The 19,799-nt window shown below is 59.5% G+C and overlaps 1 protein-coding gene across 1 annotated transcript in view; it reads right to left on the bottom strand.

The window, feature by feature from the left end:
- Positions 1–11,868: 11,868 nt before the first annotated feature.
- The window catches only part of CPLX1 (complexin 1), a 36,346-nt gene continuing 28,415 nt past the window's right edge, over positions 11,869–19,799 (bottom strand). The window contains exons 3-4 of the mRNA XM_023638570.2: positions 18,460–18,635; positions 11,869–13,825 (exon numbers count right to left, since the gene is read on the bottom strand). Of these exons, the coding sequence (XP_023494338.1) occupies positions 13,628–13,825; positions 18,460–18,635 (374 nt within the window). The 3' untranslated portion in view covers positions 11,869–13,627. The remainder of the gene's footprint in view (positions 13,826–18,459; positions 18,636–19,799) is intronic.

Raw genomic sequence — 19,799 nt, 5'->3', positions numbered from 1 at the left:
CGGCGGTTTCATTTCCCCATGCAATTCCATGTGCATGAAAATGTGCAAGTCCCATTTTAACTGTAAGTGCTGTTACACACAGATGCGATGTGCGTCCCCTAAAAGGGAGCAAGTGCGTACAGAAGAAATGGCGTCAGCTGTGCCGTGGCCTGCGTGGAAAGGCCTCAATCTCAGGAGCACACACATGCTGCAGACGCTGGCCACACGGACAAGGATAAACATCTCCCTTTGATTTTTGGTTCTTAAAGATAAAACCCCCAATGGGTGCAACAAACCTCTCTTAAGGGGCCTCCACGGCCAGACCCACGGGGGTGGGGGCCGACTGCACAGCAATGGCCCCTCCCGAGAATGATAGTTATCGCCCTCTCCTAGTTACGCTGAAATACAACCTCGCTTTTATAAAAACTGTCTCCTGCAGGACGCACAAGTCCCTCCCTCCATCAGACTCTCGTTACAGTTCGACCTTCTGCTCTGATTTATGTGGCAGCGAGGCCCCTTCCAGCTCCAGAGGAGAGGGACGTGAGCGTCCAAACCACGCACAGGCTAACGTGTTCTCTCCACGGTAGTGCTCTTGTTGCAGCTTAATTGCATCTGGGTTTTATTTGGACATAAAAGAATAAATTATTTGGCCACTGCATTTATTCCACTGGTTTTTTTAAATGTATTGCGGTTCTATGAAAACAAAGTTGCTTTTTTTTTTTAATGTTATGATAGATTACAACCTTGTGAGATTTCAGTTGTACATTTTTGTTAGTCATGTTGTGGGTACACCACTTCCCCCTCTGTGCCCTCCCCCCACCCCCCCTTTTCCCTGGTAACCACCGATCAGATCTCCTTATCAGTATACTAATTTCCACCTATGAGTGGAGTCATATAGAGTTCATCTTTCTCTGACTGGCTTATTTCGCTTAACATAATACCCTCGAGGTCCATCCACGTTGTTGTGAATGGGCCAATTTTGTCTTTTTTTATGGCTGAGTAGTATTCCATTGTGTATATATACCACATCTTCTTTATCCAATCATCAGTTTCTGGGCATGTAGGCTGGTTCCACGTCTTGGCTATTGTAAATAATGCTGCGATGAACATAGGGGTCAAAGTTGCTTCTTTAAGAACGCTTTTAGTCAAAAATCTTTCCAAAGATAGAAGAGTCTGGGCTTTATAACAAATAAACCAAGTATGAGAAATGTTCAGACTAAGATTATACTCTTGTTGGTGGGAAATAGCTTCTTTCACTGAGACCTTGGGAATCACAAATTGGGCGTAAGTTCTCACTGAGAGTTCTGGGAGGTGCTTCTGATACCTGTAGTGTTTACTGTTCCATCGTCTGTAGGACCCCAGGGATCTAGAGGGTGGGGAGGTGGCAATTTCTTACAAAACCAAACGTACACTCACCATACAATCCAGCCATCATGCTCCTTGATATTTACCCAAAGGAGCTGAAAACTTACATCCACACAAACTTTTCTGAATGTTTATAACAGCTTTATTCATAGTTACCAAAACTCAGAAGCAACCGGGATGTCCTTCAGTAGGTGAATGGATAAATAAACTGTGGTCCACCCAGATGACAGAATATTATTCAGCACTAAAAAGAAATGAGCTATCAAGCCATGAAGTCATGGAGGAACCTTAAATGCATATTGGTAAATGAAGGAAGCCAGTCTGAAAGGCTACACACTGTATGATTCCAACTCTATGACGTTCTGGAAAAAGCAAAACTCTGCAGACGGGAGAGATCAGTGGTTGGAAGGATCTGGAAGGAGGAATGAACAGGGAGGCACAGAGGATTGTAGGGCAGTAACACTATCCTGGATGATGCTGTAACGGTGGATACACGTCCTTATACATGTGTCAAAATCTATAGAATGTATCACCAAGAGTGAACACTCATGTAGTTAATAACAACGTATCAATATTGGTTCACAATTGTAACAAACGTACCAGAGTAAAGGGAGATGTTAATAACAAGGGAAGTTGGAGGAGGAATTGGGGTCTATGGGACGTCTCCGTGCTTGCCGCTCAATTTTTCTGTAGACCTAAAGTGGCTCAGAAAAATCATCTATCAGCTTTTTTTAAAAAAGACAATCCTATTTTCTAAATGGACAAAAGATTTGAACAGAGACTTCTTAAAGGAAGATATGCAAGTACCAACAAGCACGTGAAAAAGTGCTCACCATTAGTCTTCCCGGAAATGCCAATTAAACAAAGTGAGGCAGCACTGCAAACTCACCAGAATGACTAAAACTTAAAAGCCTGTTATGGACTGAACGTGTCTCCCCAAATTTCCTGTGTTGAAATCCTAATCCCCAACAGTGGTGGCGTCAGGAGGTGGGGCCTTTGGGAAGCACTTAGGTCGTGAATGGGATCAGTGCCCTTACAAAGGAGACCCCAGAGAGCTCCCTCGCCCCTCGTGCCACGTGAGGACACAGCGAGAAGACACCACCTATGAACCGAGAAGGGACCCTCACCAGACACCGACTCTGCCGGCACCCTGATCTCAGACTGTCCAGCCTCCAGAACCGTGAGAAATAAATATCCGTCGTTTAAGCCACCCCGTCTGTGGTGTTCTTATTAAAGCAGCCCAAAGGGGCTGAGACAGACATCACCACCAAGTGTTGATGGGGATGTTGACTTATTCTTCAGATGCTGGTGCAGCCACTTTGGGAAACAGTTTGGCAGTTTCTTCTAAAGTTAGGCGCACACCTACGCGTGACCCAGCAATGCCGCCTGTGGGGTCCACTAAGAGCAGCGGAAGCAGACGTCCATAAAAAGACTTTGTAGCAGCTTATTCTTGTGACTAAAATGGATATGACCCAGTGTTGATCAAAGACGAATGGCTGTGCATCCGCCTAAGGCAGCCTCACTCAGCAACGCAAGGCCACATGCGCCACAGCCCCAGTCTGCAAAACCTGCCGAATGGAAAAGCCAGATACGAAAGAAGATGTACACACAATCCACGTGTATGAGGGTGAAAAACAGACAAAACCAATAACTGGCGGCAGAAATCAGAACAGCAGTTGCTTTTGGCGGAGAGAATTGGGGCTTTATAGGGAAGTGGCCTTGGGGAAATTTCTGGGGTTGATGGAAATGTCCTGTATCTGGAGAAAGGAGCAGGTAACATGGAGTTTGTCAAAAATCGCCAAACTGTACACTGAGATGTGTGCATATTTCTGTAAATTCTTCCTCAGTTTTAAAAAAAAAAACACAAAATGAGATTTAGTGTCAGCAGCCCCTGGATTTCTGTGGGATTTTCTCCGCCCTCTGGCACTCCTGTGTCCGTGTCTCACTCCAGCTTCCTCGCCCCAGGTCTGCCTCCCAGGTCTGCCTGCCGCTGGCCAGGGTGACGCCCCACAGGATGTCTGGATGATGGACGCAGAATGCCTGCTCCCCAGAGGACAGGGGGCCCAGAGGAGGAGCACGATCGTGCACGTGAGTGCACACTGGCGTGCTCCAACGAGCGCAGGCTGCTTCCCATCCACACACCATGCATGGCAGCTGTGTCCTCTCCCCACCTGCCCTCGCAGCTGGACATGGAGCCACCACGTGGTTAGGCTCATGGTTTCCACTGTCGCCGCATGGTTGCTGGCTTTGTGAGGATCTGGTGGCGTCCATGGGTGTGGTTGGGACCTCGACCCGCTCCCTTCAAGTCTCCTGGCCGCTATTGCTCTGGAGTTCTACCATATCATCATCTCTGCTGACTCCAGAGGGCTGTCCCAATGCTGTGTCTCCCACCGTCACCAGGCCTGCTGCGAGCTTGTGTGCGACGCGCCCCTCATCAGCACTCCCACGGCTTCAGCGTGGCCATGTGCCCCAGCCTCCGCAGGCTCACTCAGCTGGTGGCCTCTGGCCTCACAGCCATTGGACCCTCCCGGTGTTCTGGGCAGGCAGTGTCAGCAGCAGTGGGGCATCAATTTGTCCACACCCCACCTGAGGACTGGCTCCAGAGTCCTTGCTGAGACTTGAAGCTGGGAGCCACAGAAGAGCGCCTTGCATGCTGGGCCCTCGCCACCCGCCCAGCACCACAGGAGCCTTCCTGGCGCTCTCCTGGCCCCCACAGTGTGCACCCATGGGGTCCTCCAGCTCTGCTTTCCCCAGTCTGGCAGAGGCAGGATCAGCTCCATGAGAGGAGGGGGCAGCTTGTGAGGGGCCACTGCCCATGAATCCAGGGCAAGGGTCACCACCTCTTCAAGCTCAGGTCTTCATGGGAATCTAAGCCGAGACTCTCGAGGGCTCCACTGGGCACTGCCCACCCCACCCCCCATCTCAGGGGCGCTTCCTCCAGAGCAGGGGCTGACTCTGCCCAGGAGGCCCGGGAGGGCTGCTCTCCCCACAGCCCCGCCCTTGACCACAGAAGATCTGGGTCTCTCAAAAGGCTGCCTGAGGCCCCTTGAGTTGGGGCATCAACTTACACCCTTCAGGACACTGGTGCTACCGATAGTGACCAGCCGTCCACACAACCTCGCCCCGTGGCTGCTATGGCTTTAGCCCTGGGCATATCGCCAGGTGACAGATGTGGCCACTGGGTGCCGCAGCATGCCAGGGGTCACCTCCCCACGCCCCACCGGAGCAAGCCATCCTTTCTGATCCCGTGCTGTGGGCCTGCTTCCTCAGCCACTTTGGTGTGAACTGTCTTCATTTGTGTTCCCCCAGAAGTCACCCCGAAGACGGGCTGGCATCCAAGTCCTTCACTTGGAGGAGCTGGGACCACCAGGCGGGAAGCAGAGATGTGATTCGGGGGTGGAAGGCAGCCAGTGAGGAGGAGAAAAGCACCCTGACTTCCAGGAGCAGGCCTGGCCCTCCCCACCAGGCTGGTCCCCATCAACAGACACCATTTCACATGACACAGCCAGGCAGAGCACCTTGATAGGTCAAGACAGAAACAAGAGGACTTTGTAATTGCATCTGAACACAAACAAAATGTAAACATGGTTTGAGCCACAAAAATGACCCACTGGCCCCCGTCCCAGAGAATCCCCGGGACGGCCTCGCTCCAGGCCTCTCCCTCTGGAGAAGGTGCGTGGAGACGCCCAGTCTCAGAAGGACCCTGCTTCCCCACAGCATCCAGTCCAGAGCAAAGCCCGCCTCCTCGACATGCCCCCGACACCAGACCCGACCCGTCCTGGAAGCCCTGCTCACCGGGTCGCCAGAGCTTCCACGGTGTGTGTTCCGTCTCCCACGCCAGCGATACGCCCACCCTGCTCAGCTGCAGGGCGCCGTGGGTTGGATGTGGTTTCTTGAGCCAGCTTCACAGGGGACTGAAGGCTGTTCCTGTGGGACTCTGGGATGCGGGGCAAGTACGTGCCTGGGAGTTGTGCCCCTTCCCGACCCAGGGTGGAAGCAGCGGTCTCGCAGCCCCCTGGCCAGCCCTCAGGGTGTTAGCTCCTGCACTTCTGGCTGCCGCACCAGCAGAGCCAGTTCTGGGAAAAGGCATCACGGAGTAGCTGGGGCTCCAGAGCAGCCAATAAGGGACGGGTGGCCCCGGCAGCTGCCCGATTGCCCACATGACTGGAAATGTGGGGACCCAGTGTTGCCGCCTCTTTCGTACTTCCTGCTTGCTTCCTCCCACCTCATTTCTGCCCCCGTTAGATTAGTAAGTTTTCTCCCTCCTTCCTGTGTGTGAGTTATACACGTGTTCATGTTCTGTTCTTGCCGTGGTCGCCCTGAAATTTTTAAAGCAATTTATAATGACATACTAAAAAGATAGCAGTCCATTTCTGTCTTCTCTGTCCTTTGGGCAATTAGGAAGTTTAATTTCCGAATCCACGGGGGTCTCTGATTATCTCTGTGTGTGGGTCTCGACACCTGCTGTCCTGGGACTAGGCAGTGTTCCGTCTCATGCGAGTCGTATGCATGTGGTGGGGACCAGCCTTACAGCCCAGTCAGCGGTCACTTTTTGTAAAAATTCAAGTGAACTTTACAAGAATGTGCATTTCTCTGCTGAGCACAGAGCTCCTCATACCTCAGGCAGCCAATTGTGTTGTTTGAATCTTCTTTATCTTTCCCCGATTTTCAGCTGCTTGTTCGACTCAGCACTAAGAGATGTGTGAAACGCCCTCTCCCTGAGCCGCGTCCCCCTGGTCACGCGTTCTTTCCCTCAGGACTTGGGGCTCTGTGGAGCTCGGCTCTCCCCTGCTGTGTCTTGAGTTGCTGTTCTTCTCCATGGGGCTGCTGTCCGTGTTTGCGTGCCCCTCTGCAGGTGTCTGCCGGTCACCTTGCTGGTTCTTTCCCTTCTGCTCATGTCCAGAGTTGGGATCCAGCTTAGAGAGAGTGAGCTGAGGTTTTACTCTCTTCCCACCGTTTCTGACCCAATTTGCTTTTTATTCTGTGTTGGGCAGGAGCGCTGCTGGGCTTTTGATGACCCTGCACGCCTCTGTGGCCTGAGAGTTTGGCAGGGGCTGGGCAGAGTTCATCTGGGCCAGGGCGGTCAGCCTGCCCTGTGCTTGGTGAGATGGTGCCAGGCAACCTGGCCAGGTTCACCCCAGCGAGCAGGGCTGGGTGGAGAGGCAGATGCTCTGACTCATTCCCAGAGCCCTCGCTCCCATCAGGAGCCAGCCTGCTCCTCCCTGTCCCCTGCCGACCTGCCTCCCCGTAGCCCCGTCAGAGGGGGGGAAAGAGAACGTCCAGGAAGCAACCCAGGACGGCCCATTCTCCCTTGTGGCTCTGGGGCTCTGTGGGCAGGTGCGCTGTTCAGGGGCCGACCTGCGCGTCCCTCTCCTCTGTGTCTTTCATCAGCTGCTGGTCGTAATATTAATTGAATTGGATCATGCCTTTTCCAGTTAAATTTTTTAAGTAAACTTTTAATTTTGAAAGAGTTTTAGATTCACAGAAAAATTGTGAAGACAGTGGAGCATGTTCCCACGTACCCTGCCCCAGTTCTCCCTGTTGTTAGCATCTTCCGTTAGTGCAGCACACTTGTCGCCACGAGTGAACCAACACGGGTACATTTTTATTAACTGACATCTGTTCTTGATGCAGATCTCTTAGTCTTTGCCTGAAATCCTTTTCTGTCTCAGGACACCACCCTACCTTATTCCTTACGTGTCCTCAGGCTTGTCTGGGCTGTGGCGGTTTCTCAGACGTGCCTTGTTTTTGATGACCTTGACGGTTGTAAGGAGTGCTGGCTGTCTTCTTTTGTAGAGCGTCCCTGTCCCTCAGCTGGGATCTGTCTGTTTTTCTCATGGTTCGACTGGGGATATGGGTTTGGGGAGGAGGACCACAGAGGTGAGGTCTCATCCCGTCCCATTATCAGGGACACGCGTTGTCGTGTGACCTGTGGCTGTGGATGCTGACCCCGGCCTCCTGCAGTGGTGGTGGGTCCCATCTCTGCACTGCACGCTCCTGTTTTTAGCCCCTCCCCATACGTGCTCTTTCACCACGTGCAGCCCACACGCAGGCTGGGGAGTTTGCTCCACCCCTCAAGGGCAGCGTCTATGTGAGTTAGCTGGAATCCTTCTGCATGAGACATTTGTTTCTCTCCCCCAGTTATTTGTTTATTCAGTCATTCATATCAGTGAGGACTCATAGACATTTATTTGATACTTGGGTTAGAATCCAACACTATCTGTCATTCAGATTACTCCACCTTTGCCACTGGAGCTGGGTCGGGGTGCCCTTTCACACCCCCCATCATAGTGTGTTCTTTGTTATTTGGCATCCCCTTGCCTCTAGGTTTTCTTGTATATTTCCTGCCCCAGCCATTGGTGAATTTCTCCTGGTTGGTGACTTGATTATTCATTTAACTTTATTTCTGCTCACTGTATGATGAATTGGCTGCAGGAGAGAGAATCCATGGAGAGCGTCAATCGTTAATCTTAGCCTGGAAGTTCCAGCCAGGCCCCACCCCTGTTCCCAGTCCTGGGTGGTGAGGGAGGGCCAGGAGGTGTGATGGGGTGTGCCCCCTCCTTTGCAGGGTCACAGCCTGGGCCTGGTAGACACGTGAGTAGAGAGGCTGAGTTCTGGCTGATGGGCCCTGGAATCTAGGACTCCTCTGAGAGAATCAGGATTTTTGGCCACCTGGGTACAGAGCATGGGGCCCAGCTTGTGGGCAAGCTCTCTCTGCGGCTGCCAGCAGCACCCACACCAAAGGTTTGTTCTTAAAGCAAATTAAAGGTCAGTGTTTGGGCAGGCCTGGAAGGTTAGTTAATAAGACATTGACAGGTACCTTTCCAAGGAATCATCTTTGCACAGGGCACTCTGGAGAGACGAGAAGAGCCGTGGCAGGAGCTGTACCCCTGAGATGTCCTCCTCCGCCCATCAGTCCTGGGGTCTCCTGCTCCAGGATGGCGGCACCCCAGAGCTTCTGCCAGGCCCTCGCCCTGTCACATCCCAGCCTCCAGGCCTTTCCCCAGGCACACTGGACCCCCGCCCTCTCTCCTGGCAAAGTCCTTCTTTGCCTTTGCACAGCATAAATCTCAGTGGACTCACTCAAGCGTGCAAAAAACAGTGTTTTATTTTGTAGAAGTCAACTAAGCTTCGATTCCCATGCCTTGTTCTCTGGGGCTGAGAGAAATCACTCCGGGCACCATTGAGGCCAGGGGGCTGGCCCCAGACCTGAGTGGGGTCCTGGAGGCCAGCAGGAGGGAGGTGCTGCCAGGCCCCACCTCCAGACTGGCAGTGTGAACAGCACAGGACTCTGGGCACCGCAGAGCCGGCCCACTTGGCTGTGGGTCTTCCGTGAGCCTCAGGCTGCAGAGTGGAGCCCCTGAGCCTGGTCAATCCCCAGCCCCCTCCTCAGCTCCTGGGGTCCTGAGGGGCCACTGGGCGGGGCCCACCCCCACTCTGTCCTCAGACCGGCAGGCACCTCTGCTCCGCCAGCCAGGGAGCACTCAGGCCTCACATCCCACGGGCCTCGTCCCGAGGGGGGGACCACGTGGAGGCGGGGCTGGCTTCGTGTGGGGACACAAGGAGGACAGTCGGAGGAGCCTCGGGGGAGGACTGTCTAGGGAGGACAGTTGGGGAGGACAGACAGGGGAGGACGCTCATGGGGCAGGGTCAAGGGAGGACTTTCGGAGGCTCCCCCGACCCTGCGTTGGCACCTCCCCGGTTCTGATTGGCAAGGCCACTGCCACATGATGCTCTCGGAGCCAATCACGGCGTCTGATCTGCGAGCGCTGATTGGCTCGGGCTGGCGGGGCGGGTCGGTGGGATCCCAGCCCCCGGCGCAGCTGCAGGCTGAGCCTCAGCTCCGGAGTCTGGCGGCACTGGGCAAGGGCGTGCCGTGTGGCCCTTCCGTCCTCGCGTGCGTGGCCTACTCTGGCCTGGGATTGCCGCAGCCTGAGCCCGACCCAGTCCCTACGGGTCGAGCCTGGACCCGTAGCTCGACTCCCAATCCCCTGGCTGGATCCCCCCAATTCCGCCCCAGCCCAGCTCCCAGCCTGAGCCTCCAAACCCACCCCCATCCTGCCCCCAGCTCGACTCCCAACCCCCCAGCTGGATCCCCCCTAATTCCGCCTAAGCCCTGCCCCCCAAACCTGCCCCCATCCTACCCCCAGCTCCACTCCCAACCCTCCCCAGCTGGATCCCCCTAATTCTGCCCCAGTCCCGCCCCCAGCCTGAGCCCCGAATCCCGCCTCTGGTCCAGGCGCCTCACCCCGCCCGACCCAGGCTTCACGGGAACCGCCCCTCACCCGCGACGGGACCCCTCCTCTCAGACCTAATGGGAAGCTGCTAAGACAAGAATGGAGCCATTTCCGAGTTGTGTCGACAGGTGGCATAGACCTAGGGTGCCTCGGTCCCGCTGGCTCTGATTGTGGACAGCAGGATGTCTAGCTGCGGATTAGCGGAACTGGACAAATTGGTGCTTAATAACCAGACCTCTAAAATTTTGTCCTGACAGCCTTGATGGTTAAGTGGCTTGTGACTCAGGCAGCTCAGGAAGTGCAGGTCGCCTGAGAGGAGAGGAGATGGGAAACTGAAGCAGAGCACTGCCAGCTGCCAGGGCTGCTGTGTGCAGGGCCAGGGAGAGGAGTTCCTACAGCCAGCAGACGGGATGACCTGCGCCTGTGGAGTGGCGATGTCTCTGGAGGGCACCCAGAATGAAAATGTGCTCTGCTTCTCAACATAGAGTTAAATTCACAGCAAAGAAAGAGACTCTGCTAAAAGGCAAGCGTCACAAGCCCACAGTCAGCTGGAGTCACGGTCACCACCCTGAAGTGCCATGGTCAGCTGGAGTCACGGTCACCACCCTGAAAGGCCACGGTCAGCGGGAGTCATGGTCACCACTGTGAAGTGCCCAGGGCATCTCCTGCGTCAGGGCCCTGGTGTGGCTGTTCCTCTGCCTGGAATGCTCTCCCACTGGAGGCCCACGGGCCTCCCTCCCCCTTCCTTGGGGTGTCTGCACACGACACCCCTCCGAGGTGAGAGGATCGCCCCCGTCATCCTGTCTTATCCTGCTCAATTTCCCCATAGAAGAAATCACCGCTTGACTCCTGTGTTATCTCTGTCTCCTGGCATTGTAAAAATCGGCTCCAGGAGGAAAGGACCTCGTTATCCCAGTCAGTGCCTGGAACCGAGCTTAGCATATCGTAGGGGCTCAAGAAACATCAAGTGAGCGAGTGCCTCTCCCTCGAGTCCACGGACCCAGTCATCTGAGGGGTCTGACCCACCATCGCTGAGGAAGGTCTGGCCAGGGTTCAGGGGCCAGGCGCACCAGGTCACCTGGCACATCTGCGTCACTGTCCAGGACTGAGTCAGGTGGGGGAGGGGAAGCAGTTTCTGGGCCCTTCTGAGAGCACCATGCTGGGGGTGGCGTGCAGAGCTCAGAGCCACAGAGTTGGCTGCAAAGACTTGTGTCTGAGTTTTGGATCCAGGGAGGGAGGGTGGACAGCCGCTCCCTCCTCAGCAAGCGGAAGGTGCACTGGGCTGCTCAGCAGGACTTAGGGCTGGAGGCCAAACTCCCCCCAGAGGCAGGAAGAAGGGGGACAGGAGACACGGCCCTGTGCTCAAGGAGAGCAGCCCCCTCCCAGACCTTCCCCAACCCACCCAGCCGCAGAGGCAAAGGGGCCATGGCTCCCTGGCAGCCGTCAGGGCACAGCTCCATGAGGCGGGCCCAGGGGCAGGGGCAGGGTTCTGCGGCCTTTGTCCTCCTGGCTGGTCAGGTCTTACTGGAAGCTCTGTGTGCATTCCCAGCCAGCGGTGTGGGAAAAGCCACAGGTGACCCAGACTTGCCGCCTTCCTGGAGAGAGGCCCCCAGAAGGGAGGGTCAGACAAGGCCTTTCTGGGGACACAAGCAGCCACAGCACCTCGGGGTGGGCTTAGGGCACAGGAAGAATGTGGGCGGGGGGCCCAGAGGAGACGGCAGGGCTGTTCTCTGGGCGAGCCAGCAAGTCCCACGGGCTCCTCGTCAGGCCTCAGCCCAGATGGGCAGGTGTCCCCTGGGGAGTGGGCCCAGAGCTGCTGGGGTCAGAGGCCTCCTCAGCACAAGGAGGGGCCAGGACCCTCCGGGCTGTGCCAGAATTCACCAGGTGGGCCTGAGGTGTGGCCAGCACACCGGGCCCCGGGCCCCCAGCGGCTGGCACAGGTATGGGGAAGGAAAGGCCTGTGCCAAGGTCTGTGCAGCTCCGGGAGACTCACGGGTTGGGCCCTGAAGGGGCTGGTCAGCGTTTTAGATTGAGATGACTCTGGGGCTGCCTTAGGGAACTGGTCAGAGGGGACCATCTGGGTCAGGGTAGTGGGGCAATCCTGCAGTCACCCCAGTGAGAGGGGCAGGGGCTTCCTATGTGGCAGGATGTGGGGTGAGCAAGGGGGGGGTCCAACAGGGCCAAGAGGGTGCCGATCCCTGGGGGGGGGGGTCCCCCGGCTCCAGGACCCCGTGCTGCGCCCTCCCCCCGGCCGCCGTCGCCTCCGAGAGGAATCAGGACTCCGGCGCAGGGTGAAATCACCGGTGTTTATTGGCTGTGATTCCATCCGGAGGGAACACACGCGGCGGCCTCCGACATGCAGGAGGGGGCGCAGCGCGGGGACAGACGGACAGACGACATCCACGGTCTACCAAGCTCGGCTGCTCGGGCGCCCCCTGCGCGGGGAGCGATGCGGGGTTTCTACGACACAACGCCCTGCCTGCTCAGAGCTGGCTTTTTAAAGTGTGAAAACACGCTTTTAAAAAAGACGGACGGGGAGGGGCGCGGGCGCGGGCGCAGGACGCGGGCGCAGCGCGGGCGGCGGACATGCTCTCCGTCCCTGGACGGAGGGGCGCGCGGCGCGTATTGCCGTCTAGTGTTATGGCTTCTCTAAGAGCAAGGAGGGCCACGCCCCGGCCCGCAGCACGTGGACACGATGACTTCTCGATATGGACAGAAAGGGCTTTCTGTCGAGATAAAACTCCTCAGATGCAGAAGACCTCATTTACCTGAGATTCAACATATTGTGATGCAGAATAAACAAGGGAGAAAACGGAAGGGCCGGGAGGCCAGGTGGGTCGGCCCGCGGTGGTTTCCGGCAAACGCCGCCCCCGCTGGGCCAGGGACACCCCTTGGCCCCCAACTGGAGGCCGCACTCTGCCGAGGAGGGGACGGTGGAGGAGGGGAAGGACGGGCCTTTTGTCTCCACCCGCCTCTCCAGACGCACAGGTCGCGCCCCCGAGGGCTCCGGGTCTCCTCCCCGGCTCCCGCGGAAGGTCAGAGGCCAGAGGGCAGGGGATCCCCCCAGAGCAGCCTCGGAGGAGAGGACTGGAGGTGCCAACCAGGGAGGGGAGTGGGCCGGGCGCCGCAGGGCCCAGACTCAGAGGGGAGCATGAGTTACAGGGGCGGGGGGGGAGGGGGCGGAGTCTGAGCGTTTCCTCCTAAGCCTATTGCTTTGTTTCTCTTGGGTTGGAAGAGATCGGGGCCGGGGCATTCCCAAGAAGCAAAGCCCTCCAGGGGAGTGGGCCAAGAAGGGAGAGGAAAAGACAGTCAGACGGACGAAGAATATGAGAGGAGCAGATGGAGAGAGGTGGGCAACCCGCGGACAGGAAAATGCAGAGATCCAGCAACTCAGGTGTCGGTGGGGGAGGAGGTGGTGGGGGGCCAGGCTGATCCCAAGCCGGAGGGCTTCCCGCCCCTGCCCCAGGGGGACCCAGGCACCAGCTGCTTGCCCCTCTCAGCCCCCATGACTGCCTGCACGAGCGCCTCCCCCCAGTATGGCTGTGCTCCTGAGTTTGGGCCCGGACAAACGCCCACCAACGCAGGGACGGCGCACCGAGGGTGGTCGAGGGGCTGGCCCTTTCCGTGGCCCCGGCCTCCGGCGCTGCTGGGTGAGCGGCGAAGGGTGGGAGCAAGGGGCGTCCCAGGACGGCTCGGGGGGAGGGCCCAACTCACCCGCGGCCAGAGGAGCACGTGGACCAGTCCCCGGGGCCTCCAGCACAGACCACAGGGGCCATGTTGGTGGAGAGGTCGGACGCCCCTTCCCCGGTGGCGATGGCGATGGCAGTGCAGGGGGTGGGGAGGAGAGGTGAGCGGAGGCTCCCGAGGCGTGAGGGGCGTGGGGCGGACACACCTAGGACTATGGCTTATATTGGCGTTGGGGGGCTGCACTCTGCTCCCGACATCCCTTCGGGGGCCTCCGCGGAGGGCATGTGCGGGGGTGGGCGAAGGGGACGGTCGGGGGTGGGGGCTCCGGCTCGGCGGGCCGCCGTCCACCGCCGGGGGCGTTACTTCTTGAACATGTCCTGCAGCGGCCCGGGCAGGTACTTGATGACCGTGTCCAGGATGCTCTCGTCCTCCTCCTCTGGCTCGTCCCCGCAGCCCGGCGGGATGGCCTTCTTGGGCCGCGTCAGGCTGCCTTCCGAGTTGGCTTCCATGGCAGCCTGGGCTTCCGCCTCGCGCTCCTCCTTCTTCTTGATGCCGTACTGCGGGGGAGTGGAGAGCGCAGGGGTCAGGTGGGCGGGGGACCTTGCACCCCCCGAGGGTGTGGGGCTGGTTGTCCTTCGGGTGGGCCGAACTCAGGACCCGCCGAGGCTGGGGGGAGGGGCGCCCCTTGGCCGGGTCTGAGGTCCTGGGCCATGGTTAGGGAAGGGACGGGAGCAGAAGCATCAATGAGGTTAAAGAAGGAGCCTGGGGGAACGTGTGGGTGTCAGAATCCTACCGGGAGCACCCAAGTGCAGGCTTGCTAGCCTTGGGGCATGGCCTTTCTGCCAGGTGGTGGACCCCCACTGCCTGCTCATCTCTCCTCACCAGCTCCTCCTGAAAGAAGTGGGAGGCTCTGCTTCTGATGCTGGCAGGGGCGTACCCTGGGTCTCCAAGAAGGCCCTTCCCTCTGCTTCCAGACTGGGGGGCCTGGCTGTGTCCCACCCCCAGCACGCACCCATCTCCTCCCCTGAGGCTGCAGCTGGCTTCAGGCATCTGGGAGGCAAGGACCACCTTCAGCAGAGGTCCGAGAGGAGTAAGCCATGCTGTCAGCCCACCTGTGACCAGCGCACAACCCAGACCTTTCTCGGGCACCTGCGGCCAAGGGATGAGAGATGTGTCTGTGCTTTTTCAGCAGGGGACCTGAGTGGTCCTTAGCCTCTCTGCACCCTGAACAAGAGCCGGGAGGGCTGGGAGGGTCTCAGTGAAGGGGCGATGAGGGAGCCCAAGAACATCCTGCACAGTGGGCACATTGCCCAGAGGGCCCTCCCTACTGAGTGCTGATGCCAGGTCAGCAGAGGGCACACAGTGTGACAAGCTGGCCAGACACCAGGCCCTTCCACAGCACACGAGAGGAGTGCAAGCCCACTCGGGGGATCAACCTCACCACAGAGGGCAGCATCCTGGGGCTCCCAAGGAGAGGGAGGGAGGGACACGTGGCTCAGTCCTGCGGGGTGGGGCGTGGGCTGGAGAGGACACTGCCAGAAACTAGGTCAGACCAGTGCTTCCCTCCAGCTGGGGCACAGAGCCCAACAGGCTCCTACAGCCACGGGACATCTGTGCACACGGCAGGAACACACATGTGCCAGGGGAGGTCTGTGGCTTGGATATAGGAAGCCGTGCTGCCCAAGCCTGCACTCTGGCTCACAGCCAAGTGCGTGTCCCAGGAACGTGGTGCCAGCAGGGACACGAGTGACAGTGGGACGGTGTGGAATGGCCAGAACACGTTGAGCAGAGCAGCCTCCCTGAACAGGAAGCAGGGACCTTGTCTGCCAAGAGTGTCAGGTCTTCCCTCTGTGGTCCAGAAAGGAGATCCCTGCCCCCAGCCCAGCCCAGCCCCTCCACTGAGGCTCAAAGTCATTCCAAGGCTAAGGCCGCTTTGGGCTCCACCTGAGGGTCACGGTGGCTCTGCTGGCGCTGGCCCCTGAGCTGGGTCCACCCCAGAGCCTGGCTCTGATGTGGTCTGGTGGGGAGACGGTTTGAGGCTTCTGAGCTCCAGAGACAAATGCCCAGGCACAGCCCATCGGTTCACCAGCAACACTGCCCACCGAGGCGCCCCGCCATCCTTGTTCACCAGTGAGACGGCAAGGCCCCACCTCAGACTCTGTGGCCGGGAGGGAGCCCAGGGCAGCGAGCGCCCCTGGGCAAATTGGTGCTAATTAATGGTGAGACCCTGTAATATGGCCAAACAACTAATAATTGGCAATCGCACCCACACGTGTTATCAGCGCAAACCTCAGACAGCCACAAGTGATCGCGGGGGTACGTGGGAGACGGCTGGGCTGGGGCCCACCAGCCCGGCGCGGAGAGGAGGCGGTTCCGGCTGGAAGCCGCGGTTCGTGGGCGGCAGAAACATGAACCTGGCGGAGCGCATGCAAATCAGCGCTGCGTATGCAACCCAGGTGGCGCGTATGCAAATAAGGCTCAGGTGGGCCGATCCCCCGCCCCCACTTGGACCGTCGCAGCCCGCGTCGTGACCGAGTGGGGAGGCGCTGCCCACAGCCCCTGAGGTGAGAAGTCCACCACGTCCGCTAACGCTTCCCTGGACCCTGGCCCGGCCTCTTGGCCTCCCCGTTTGTTGGGATCTTGGACCAGGCAGCTCGGCACCTCCTTCTTGGACCAGCCCCCACGAGGCGTGGGAATTACAGGCACCGGAGGGCTGGAGGGAGCCCGATCTGGCGCCCGGGGACCAGTGAGGGCCACCTGGGGGAGCCACACCTGCAGGACAGGGCTCCCGCGCGTGGGGTCTTACTGGGCATCCCCAGGGGAAGCAGGGCCCACGGGCGCGAGGCACCGGCGCTGAGTTCCCCGCACCGGCCACCAGGGGGCGCCCCGCCCCCACGGTCAGGACGTCGCGGGCAGGGGCAGCTGCCGCCTCGGATCCCGGGACCCCCGGACTACCCACGCTGAGCGTGCCCCCTTCCGGAGGCCCCTGGGGCGGGGCGGGCACCTCTGCGGAGCTGAAGGCTCCTGCGAGGGAGTGGACCAAACTGGAGGCCGGAGTGCGGAGACCAGGCAGACCTGGTGCCCCGGCGTCCAGAACATGTCAGACCCCTCCTGAGCCGCCTCCGACCCACGAGGAGGGGCTCACCGGCACCCCGGTCCTGCCCGCACCCCCTCATGCCTGGCGCGGTGAAGCCACGTCAATTAGCTGTGCGGCCACCCAGGAAAGGACCCCCGGCCCCCAACCCGCAGCAGACAGCTCTGTGGTGTCCGGGGGTCTGTCTGCTCCCGGACATACCCCACAGCTTCCCTGCCAGCGGACCCTCCAGGACAGACCCTGGCCCACTAGTCCTGTGTAATCCCACAGCAGCCGAAATGATCCGGGCTGGGACAAATAGGTTCACGTCCCAGGATCCCCCACCGCTGTCCTCCTGGGGCAAAGCCATGGCCAGCTTGTGGCCCGATGCAGACAGACAGAGGCAGATGAGCTTCCAAACAGCTGCCCCAGCCCCCCTCATGTCTGTCTCTGTCGCACCCCCAGCCCCCGACTTCTCCCTTCTCAGAAGACTGCCCAGCGGTCTCAGCTGTTTCTGTCTTTGTGTCTGTCTGTCTCTCGTTGCCTCGCTGTCCTCTGACTGCCCTCCTCCTCCCTGTTGCCCGTTTCCCCATCGTTCGTACACTGATGTCCCCAGGGCAGGCTGAGTGGGGTTTGGCTGCCTCTCTGGTGTCTGGTCCGTGTGGCACACTTCCTGTCTCTCCCCAAAACCGCGAGTCCTGGTTGTGCAGATCCGGCCTGGGGGCGGTGGGCTCCACTCCTCTTTCTGCAGGGCCCCAGGAAAGTTGCCCAGCGAGTGGGGTGGGACATTGGGGTGTGTGGCCCACCACGCCCAGTCAATGTGGGGGACCCCTCATGGGCTCAGAGACCTGCAGGAGCCCCGCCTGTGCTGCCCCCCTCAGGAGGTCTGGCCTCTGCATCAGGTAGGTGCAGCTGGCCCCTCCCAGGGACACTAAGGCAGAACCCAGCAGCAGGAGGTCCTGGGGTCTGAGCTTTCCCCCTCTGCAGCCCGGGCATCGCGGCTGGTCCAGCGCAGCAACTGTGGGGATCCCCTCAGGGGTCCCCACCACCCCGCGCCTGGCCGCCTACCCGCGGGTTTCATATGCAAGGTCTGAGAATACCAGAGCCAGGACGCCAGGATCAGGGGCAGTAAGGAACCAAGGAAAGTGGCACCCCTAAACCAAGCCTCCACCCAGCACCTGGACCCAGTGACACTGTGAGCGCCTCCGCTGGAGGGGCCCTGGGCCTGGTGTGGGCCATGGGTGGCGGGCGAGCCCCCAGACGCACGGTCTCGAGGACCTTGGGAGGCCCTATGGTTCGGGGGTGTCTTGAGCCCACGCCGCCTGAGCTCCTGGGGAGGCCCCTTCTGCTCCTGCCTGGTGCCCAGCCCGGTGCCCCTTGGATGAGGCTGGAGGAGCTGCCCTAACGCCTGCCCTCTCCCACCCGTCCGACCTGACCGCTGGATGGACATGCCTCTGGGGTCACAGACCACCTGTGCTGGGCATTCGGGCTAGCTGCCAGCTCAGCCTCACATGCTCACTCCTGTCCTGGGCCTCAGTTTCCCCATCTCTGGAAAGTGGGCACGATGCTCATTGCCTGATTCATGGGGGAAGTTGCCCAGATGATTTCGGAGAGAGTGTGGCCTCTATCACCACCCGCAGGCCTGCTCCCCCCACACCTTGCTGTGACCACCCCGGGGTGGTCAGGTGCGTTGTCCTTGCCTATGGATGACCCAGCCCACGCAGGACCTGCCTGTGAGCCAGCCGCCCCCTGGACAGCCTGGGCCCTCCCCGTGCGGGCAGAGCCTCTCCAGGGAGTACATGGGTGGGAACAGTCCTGGGAGACAGCACAGGACAAGCAAGGCTGGGGCTTTACTCCTGCAGAAACCACCGCCCGTCTAAGGAGCCTGGGAGGGTGAGACTCGGCCTGCTGTCAGAAGCAGCAAGGACTGGGGGCCCCACAGAGGGGGCCTCACCCTGGCGAGGACATTCGGGGGTATGGGACCTCACTGTCCTCCCTCCCACAGGACGCCCTCCCAGGGCTGCCGAGGGGACGCCAAGGAGGGAGGGGCGGGAGGAGGCCCTGCAGCCTCCCTCAGCCTGGGACAGGGCCCAGCTCCGTGTGGCGGGACCGGCCCACCTTGTCTCGGATGCCCTGCCGCATGGCCTCGCGCTCCGCCTCCATCTTGGCATACTTGGCCTTGCGCTCCTCCTCCTCCTGCCGCAGCGCCTCCTGGCGCTCCTCTTCCTTCTTGGCAGCATCAGGGTCCTTCTCCTCGTCACCCCCGAGCATCTTCCCCATGTCTTTGGTGGCCCCTGGGGACAGAAAGGTGGTGAGTCAGTCACTGCTCAGACAGGATGGCGCTGCCGTCCCGCTGGGCTCTCCCTCGCTTCTCCTTCCACCCGGCCCTACTCCCCACCTGCACTCTGGAGTTTGCGATCCATCAGGGGAAGCGTGGCCCTTGGGGTGTCGGGGTGGGAGGAGGTGACTGCTGGACAGGTTGGTTTGTAAGGGAAGTGCGGCTGTGGCTGTATCTGTGTATGACTGCATGTGTGAGCTCCTGTGGGCTGGTAGGTGACTTCTCTGGGTCCCATGTCCAGCAGAGGCTCAGCTTCCGGAAGGTGGTGGAAGGAATGGCTGGACACGGACATGTGGACTGAGGAGCAGCCCCGGGACAGGCATCTGGTGGGGCTCTTGGTGTGCAGGGCAGGGCGGTGGCCCCTGGCCAGAGCGGCTGGCGGCTTCATGTCGCGGCACCAAGGCCCTAATTTCTCTGCCACACCAGCCACCACTTCTCTCATGCCTCCTGATTCACAGGCAACAACAAACCCCTCCTGGACGCCCCGTGTGACTCGGCCCACAGGACAGAGGCCTATAATTACCGCCTCGGAGCCCGCAGGCATCGGCTGAGACACAAGGGCATGGGCGGAGGGGGACTGTGGTGCCACAGGTCGGCTGGGGGCCAGCCCTGTGGGGCACCCCGTGCGCACACGGCCAGCAGGAATAAGGCCAGCCTCCACATCACCTCTGCATGCTCCCGGGAACCAGCCACATTCATTAGGGCGCCCCCCCACCGACCCGCCGAGAGTTGCTCCCTGGTGCCTGCCAACCTCCCATGATCCCAAGCCGGGCAGGTGACTGCCGTCCCCACTTCAGTCTCCTTCCCTGGCCTCTCCAGGCACGGGGTCTCTGAGATGTTGCCTCTGTCTGCTGATCCCTGGATGCTCCCTCCGAAGCACTGCCCAGGGCTAGCTAAGTCCACGTCTCGAGAACAGACCGTGAGGTGGAAATGCACAGGAATCCCCCCCAAGTCTGTGTGGGTGGGTGGCAACACCACCACCCTCTCCAGCCGCACCCAGAAGTGTCCCCCATTCCCACCCTGGCTTTGAGACCCAGCTCTGTATTGCTCCTTCTCTGAATTCATCCTTGGTGCTCTTGGATTGTACAACTCTGATACTGCACAGGTCCATGCAGTACTG

Source organism: Equus caballus, chromosome 3, assembly GCF_041296265.1.
Source record: "Equus caballus isolate H_3958 breed thoroughbred chromosome 3, TB-T2T, whole genome shotgun sequence".
NCBI classification, from domain to species: Eukaryota; Metazoa; Chordata; class Mammalia; order Perissodactyla; family Equidae; genus Equus; species Equus caballus.
This window is presented reverse-complemented; position numbering and strand designations above follow the sequence as displayed.